Here is a 7,727-nt window from a genome sequence, read left to right on the forward strand (position 1 = left end):
CCCCCCCCCCCCCCCCCCCTCATGGCTAAATGTTGAAGTGTTCTTCCTTGGCAGTTTTCTGTTCCCTGCCCAGCAGCATCAGCAGGAGGGAAAACATAGCGAGGAGAGGATATGGCCCCTGCAGAAGAAAAATAGCGTTTTGATTTTGGTTTTGGTCATCCCACCACTGGCTGGTTGGTGGTTAGGCTGACTGATCTGGGGCCAGCTTTTTGGACACCTCGCCATTCACACCGGGTTTCAATAATGCAGCATTTATGCAACGCCTCAGACATGTAAGGGCAGCATGCCATAGATCAAATCATTTACATAGCAAGTTTTTCTTTGACAGACTCCATTTTAGCACAAAATGCCTTGAGTTGACAGCCGGGCCAGTGGGATCATGCGGCTGGTATTGGGTGATGAATAGAAACTGAATAGACCACCACATTCATGTCACGTGTGTCTGACTAAGCTTGCCGAGCACAAAGTCTTCTCTTCCAAAAACAAGCAGAACCTGAAAGCGAGAGGATGATAGTTTTGCTGCTGCTACTCACAGGTGAAAACATGATGACTGTGATTTTCTGTAGATCAAAAGCATTCATGACACACTTTCAAAAACCCATTATATAACTCTAAAACTGCATGGATGGCCAGTGTCATTAATAAAGCTGTTACTCAGTACTTCATTCCTAAAAAGCTGACATGTGGAGGACGCGTTTTTTTTTTTCACCTGACACCAGTGTTTTCCTGCTGCCTCTCCTCTTCTGTCTTCAGGCTGCTGGTAGCTGAGTAGAAGCAGTAAGCCATGTCTCCAGCACAAGCATGAGGATGTACAGACAAGTACCACAAGGCCGACTGATAGAGGCTGCTGTCCTGGACATGCTGTACTCTGCTGCTGATAATTGCTCTTTGTGGAGCTTATATTCACTCCTCTCATTTAGAGCTTTAATTCTAATAGGCCTGATTGGCTGTTGTTAAGATGAGCGCAGACACACGTCATTGTATGCTCATTGTATGATTCCGCATGATAACTACATCCACATAATAACAGATCATTATTGCCGTTTGGTTACGTATAAAGATGTAGCTCACTGCCAATGCCCTTCCCCCCTTCAGTCCATGCTACTACCTTTTTTTTCCTTTAGCACTTCATTAAATTCTTTCAATTTACCAGTCTGCATGTCTCTAATAATCAACATGAGTGCACTTCTACATTTGCGTTTCCTTACTTGCCCTTTTTTTCCCAGTGTAAATTAGTTTCAGCAAAAGGAACGACTCAACACTCCAACATTTCACTGGGTCTCTGCATTCTGTTTGGTGTCATTTTTTCTCTTGTTTATCCTCAGACTTCTAACTCCAAGGTTGACATGATACCTAAATGAATTATTTCCTCTAGAGTTGCCACTCCTGCCAGTATTATTATTGCAAATGGAGTAGTTTATCAGTGTATTACCTTTCGATGTCCTTCCATTAGATCCTTCTCATTTTACCTGTCATGAAGCCTGTAATGGATTCACAAGTAGGACAGGCTGGATTTGACTGTAATAGGATTTTGAATGGAGCAATTTTGAAAAACTATGCGTGCTGTGTGTTGCGTTTTTCTTTTGTGTGTAAAGGAGATTTACTGCTTGAGACTGTGCTGCAACCTGGACAAAAAGTAGTATTACTTTCCATTCTTCCTCTTCAAAAATCCTGTCTTAGGAAAGATTATAATTTAAGATGTGTTTTTTATCTGCCAGTTTGGAGGTAGGTAACCACTTGACATGTGTTGCTAAGTGTCTGTCTGAGGCTGATTTGAACTTCAGACAAAAATAACTGATGTTAGTGATGAACACGCATACGTAGGCCTCACGTCCTTAAGAGGAATTTTCCTTGGTATTGCTTTTTAATTTAACATTAATTACTGCTCATTTCTCAGGTTCCCTCAAAATGGCTGACTGTATAATGAGCATTTGTTAAAATTTCAGTTGAAATACACTTCCAATACTGTTCCACTATCATCAGTGTTTTTAATACTCCATATTCCTCAGTGGCATGTACTGGCCGCACAAGGAACAATTCCTATTTACATGACAGTGATTAAAATTTAATGCTAGGTTCACCGCAGGGTTCGATTAGACCGCACTGAGTGTTGCTTGCAGTGATTCAAACTCTCTGGTAAAAACCATGAACCTATTTTTGTCATCATTTAAGATGTGAGTTGGGGCCGGTCCTCCGGGGAAGGGATGTTTAGCAATGAGGATGATGAATTCTGGCAGGCAAGAAAGTAAGACCCATGGGTGACCCCTTTTTTAAGACTACAGTGCCTTTATGAGGATAGCAAGTCACTATGGGGTAGAATCAGTGGAGGTGAAGGTCTTTGTAGAAGGACATTTTCTCACCATTTTTAAACATATCTTTATTTAATGTATTTTAAACATGTCTTATTTTATATTCAAGTTAATAGTGTTTGTTAATATCAATTATCAAGTACTATATCATGCTGAAGAAACTAGAAATGTGAAATTACCCTTGAGCCTTGTTAAATTTTAAATTTGATTTAAAACTGGTGAAAATAATAACTTTGTAAATCCCCAGTATTATTCCTTATACTGTAATGGCCTAGAAAATCTGCAGAACATACATTTTTTAATGGCTGATGCATAACGCTGTGATGACTAGACAGCTGAAACTTGACTGGAAAACCTCCAAAAACTTCACATTTAAATTTATGCAGAGGCGTGGACTAAATAGTCTAAGTGGAAACTGCAGTATACAATGTATGCACAATAGTGGGGAATCAGAAAATTGAATGTAGGCAAATTCTGTTGCAGTGGTTGAAATATGGGGTGTAATTCTCTTTTTTGATTTAGCTTTTGACTCAACTGGCTCTGTGCATGTACTGAATAATGACACTGTAGGTCTGTGATCTCGAGCTATGAAAGGAGCACTGTGAAGTAAGAATAGTAACACACCAGTAACTTCTTAATTTCTGGGCTCTGGCGTGGCAGCTTTTAACTCCTCAGTGCACTGCAGTATCTCCAATTCCCCAAAGACCTTGTGGGTAATAATCAGTCATTACTGCTCCTTCACTGAGTTATTTATTTCACTACATTCACATGGCAATTCATCATTTATTTATGTGACAGTTGTTATCTATTATGTTGTTCCTTTCATGTGGCCAAGAATGAGAGATTTTATGGAACATTAGGCTTCCATGCATCCGATGGCGCCACACTGATCCTGTTTCTTCATCTCCCAATGATGCAGTCGGCAATCTTACAGGTCAGTTAATTGCAGGATATTGATACCAGCATTATGACTGCCACTGCAGCTAATATGATTCCTTAGCCATTTCAATATGTGGGATTGTGCTCTCCCAATAAAAAATGACATTTGAGCCACTGTGCAGAGCCCTCTCTAATGGGGTCTGGGATAAGAATGGTAATATGCGTTGGAGCTGGCAGAGGCACAGGCCGTGTTTTTGTTTATAAATAGCTCCAGCCAGCATTATTCCACTTGCAGTTGTCCCATAATCATCAATCACTCCTGCTCGCAGGCCGGCTTCTCCTGCTCACCAGAGAGAAGGTGCACTGTGAGCTGTGGCCTTGCACCTCCAACTGTGCCAGTACATAAAGTAGAGCGTGGGACAGAGGTGGGAGTCGGGGAAAAGGGAGGGGAAAGGTTCCTGTGTGGTGATCGAGTGAGTTATGGCAGCTTCATCATGGCTGTTTGAAACCCTCCTCCTCCTTCAGGTCATTACATGCACAAGCATCTGCTATTTCACTTCTCTTCAACACATCTGGAAACACACACAAACACACACATGCTTCCTCTGCGTCCCTGATTGGAGGCATGGATGCCTTTATCTCTTTCTTTGGAGGAGCTTTGCAAGAAGAGCTCACAGCTTTGAAGGCACTGCAGGGGAAGATCCCAAAGAGATGATGAGGGCCATTTTGTACTCTCATACACATGCTCAGATGTACTCTAAATATCAGCCATCACACTCATATTTTCTTTTACTCCATATACTTGTAGATGCATGTAAGAGCTCATGCACACCTTCAGTATCTCTCTTTGCTGATCCTTGTTCAAACTGTGTACTGTAGATACACACACACTCAAATCTCTCAGTGTTACCATGGCACTTGCAAAAATACAGTAGGAATCCAGCTGATCCTTAACAAAATGGTTATATAACTATTGCGGCGCTAAGTCTTGTATCTTATCTAAGCATGCCTCTGTGTTTCCTTTCAGCCTGGCTTTGCTGCTTTTCAACAGCTCTTCACATCTACTGTACCTCCCACAAGACACCACTGAACACATGAAGGACATTTGTAATTGCCGATCAGCAATTGTTTGTTTGGAAAAGGAAGACAGCCTTTCTGTGGTCGCAATCAACAATATCCTCCTGTTACAAAAAAAAAAAAAGGGAGATCTCATCACTTTCAAATCTTAATCAAAATCTCCATGCTGGGAAAAGAATTTCACACTTAGTTAAATGCAGCCTACTTGAGAAGCACACCCACCTGGCACCCACATTCTCTTCCTGCCTCCATCGCTTCCTCCCCCTGTTTCCTCACTAAATCCCCCCAAAAGCCTGATACCGGTAAGCTGATTTTGAACCTCACCTCCCGGAGTTCCTTGGCCACATCCTTGAGCTCTTTGAGAATGCCTTCCAGCTGGTCGATCACCATCTTCATGTGGCTGCGGATGCGTTCTCTCGGGCTGGGGGTCTCAGAGGTGTCCCGGGCCGGAGCTCTGCTTAGGGACATCCTTTACAGGGCGACGTGGGGCCAGTGGCCAACAGGCTGAGGGCGTGGCGGAGCCGAGTCGGGGTCCATGTCTTTGGCTACAAGGAGCCTCAGTGCTACTGATCCGAACAGGGGCCCCGGCCACGCAGGGAGACCTCAACATCTTAAAAGCACCTGGGCAGCCAAAACACCTTGCCTCGCCCGCACACTCGGCACAGGGTCACACTCTGACATCCATGCCTTCTGGTAGACGCTTCCAAAAACGAAGAGAAAATGAGGACGGGAAAAGTCAAACGCAGTAAATCCATGGACAAGGAAGAGGCAAAATACATGGGCTAAAGCTGGTATGAAACTCTTACATAATCATATTGAGCCAACTCATCTCATGTGTCATTGTGTACGTTTGAAATTGTTCCCGAAGAGATGCTATTTAAAATGCCTGTCTATACAGGGTAGAGACTTCTTCCCTTTTCCACTTGTCCTGTACAACCTTTTTTACTTGTGAAACACAGTGACATAATGGCAGGCTAACATACAAAAGTGAAAGCAGAAAAGGGATTCATATCAACCCTTTTATAGAGCGAGCTATCCAACAGAGATAGAAAAATAGAACTCCCAGCAGTGGCTCGATTTTCAAAATTATCGTGTTCTACATTATTGGTGGCCAGCGGGGACGAGATTTGCCGTCTAAATATACTCCCTCAGTGAGGGCTACTGTCTTTACAGAGAGAAAGGACAGATCCTGTTTGGAAAAAGGGGATATTCCTCTGTGCAGTGTGGCGTTTCCTCCTCCAGGAAAAATAAAAAGATTCTCAGTAGAAACTCAAATCATCAAAAAATCATCAAAATAAACTTTGCCTCACATCCATTTTCTTTGCAGATGATGACTTAATCATGTTGTCCTTCATTTCTCGTCCATGAAAGCGAGCAAAGGTAGGTGTGGGTCTTTGCACAGAGCGTCCAGTATCCCCCCCCCCCCCAAAGCAGGGCTTATTCCAGGTGGCGTGGGATCAGAATGAATTGATTTCTAAGCCAGCGGAACGTGACTCGTGATGAGAATTTGTGGAGGGATAACAAAAAAATCATGGTGTCGATGAGACGCAGTTACAAGGGGGCTGGAAGGTGAACAAGCACCTTCCTCTGGAATTTGGGTGGCAGCTTGTCTTATGCAACAGCGCTCTCCAAGTCCTCTCACAAAACACTGACCCACAGCAGCCCACTGGGGTGTGCCCAAAAACCAAGGGAGCAGAGAGAGAAAAGGATTCTCTTCTCTCCTTCAGTTGTTGCTAAGGGAACCCGGTCTGCCTCCTTGTGCTGTGATTGGATAATTATTTTACTTCTTATCCGTGTAGTGTATGTTTTCTCTCTGGACTCTTTTCAGAGAGGCAGAGAGCTCCGTGCCATCCAGCAGGACGAGATAAATCCCATGAAAGCTTCCCAGAGGAGCCCCAGAGAACAAGCAGGGGGGAGAGCTTCTCGCCAAATCCAGGGCGATGCCACTGCCACGGGGAGCGCCGGCCAATCACACATGGCACCTGGACAGACGGGAAGGAAAACAATCACTTATTCTCTCATGTCTCATCCACTTCTCCTTTCTACCCCCCCTCGCTCTTTCCCTACTTCATAGCAGCATGAAGAGCAACAACAATAGAGTGGAGGGAGACTCAGAGATGGACAGGAATGAACTGCGTTGACGATTTTTAGCTGCTGTTAAAATGCATCACTTGCTTCAGCATCACTTGTCTCACCTACACACACACACACACACACACACACACACGCCAGAACACACACCTACTCACCTTTCCTGTGCATCACTTGCTGTTGCTACGCCCAGAGCTCACTGTCCACGCACAGCAGGATCATTCAAGCTACACACAACCTGCTGGTTCTTTAGCAGTCCCTCTGTCGCACACACTAACATCTTCTCTTCTCACTGCCTTGCTGTTCTCTTCCTCTCTTTCTCTCTCTCTCTCTTTCTCTCTCTCTCTCTCTCTCATACACGCACACACACACAGTTCTGTCCCTCCCTCCCCTACTTACTGTCTTGACAGAGAGAGAAGCTTCTATCAGCAGGGTTATTTCACTCTGAGGCTGTGGCTCATCAGAGGAGGAGTAGAAGTGGAGGATGAAGCTGTGGAGGAGGAGGAGGCAGGAGGCATGAGGTGGGAACGATGAATGGCCCTGATAGCACTCTGAGAAGGGAGAGAGGAGGCTGAGGATGACTAAGAGTCAGAGCGGCGAGGAGAGCTCCTGCTTTGGATTGTGATGCCACCACGGCCGCTACCATCACTCAGATAACTGCGCTGCCGAAAACACGCCACCCGTCATCCCTGTCAGCGTTTGCCTGCATTGGGAGGCAGCAGACAGAGCGGCTGAGCTGCTGCTGTGAAAAAGGAGCTGTGTGATTCCAATGACAGCCTCTCCCTCTCTGTCTATCTGCCTGTGTTTGTCTCTCTCTCTCCCCCCTCTCTGTCACTCTTTCTCTTTCTCCGTCCCTGTCTCTCTGCCCCTGCGCCCTCACTGTGTCCTCGCTGACTGCCGGATGAAAGGAAGCTGATGCCAGAGTTTATCGTGGGGCTCAGGTTCCTGCCAGCACCACTCGACTGTTCTGCTCAGCTCTGTGGAGGAGGGGCTTGGTGCTTTAAAGGCACAGAGTATCGCTCAGTCCCTCCTCTGCCTCGCTCCTCTCCTGTCTTCTCCTCTCTGCTGGCGTCTACACTCCCTCACTATCTCCTCTCACACTGCCTATCTAGCCTTTGTCACAGTTCTATCGAGGGTGTTATATCTCTCTTAAATCAAGATGAAGTCTTCCTCTGCCACCAGCCAAGCAGTCTCTGGGGACGGGGTGTCCAAAAATCCTGGGCTGTTACATCATTAATATACAAAGCAGGTTGGTGTTTGATGACCTCATCTGACTGAGAGACAGAAATAGGGAGGGAGGGCCAGCATGACTTTTCCTCTCCCCCGTCCCCTTCATCAGGATTCTTCTTTTTTTTCTTCAACACAAGACAA

The 7,727-nt window shown here is 45.2% G+C and overlaps 1 protein-coding gene across 2 annotated transcripts in view; it reads right to left on the reverse strand.

Annotated features, from left to right (window-relative positions):
• The window catches only part of insyn1 (inhibitory synaptic factor 1), a 42,897-nt gene extending 35,586 nt beyond the window's left edge, over positions 1 to 7,311 (reverse strand). Inside the window, exons 1-2 of one of the 2 annotated variants that reach the window (XM_023411912.2) lie at positions 6,756 to 7,311; positions 4,590 to 6,247 (exon numbers count right to left, since the gene is read on the reverse strand). In XM_023411912.2, the coding sequence (XP_023267680.1) occupies positions 4,590 to 4,733 (144 nt within the window). In that variant the 5' untranslated portion in view covers positions 4,734 to 6,247; positions 6,756 to 7,311. Of the gene's footprint in view, positions 1 to 4,589; positions 6,248 to 6,514 lie in introns of both variants that reach the window. The other variant, XM_023411911.2, reaches the window with a different exon arrangement.
• Positions 7,312 to 7,727: the final 416 nt, after the last annotated feature.

This window comes from Seriola lalandi, unplaced genomic scaffold, assembly GCF_002814215.2.
Source record: "Seriola lalandi dorsalis isolate HSWRI2012SDOR001 ecotype SW California unplaced genomic scaffold, Sedor1 jcf7180002054474, whole genome shotgun sequence".
NCBI lineage: Eukaryota > Metazoa > Chordata > Actinopteri > Carangiformes > Carangidae > Seriola > Seriola lalandi.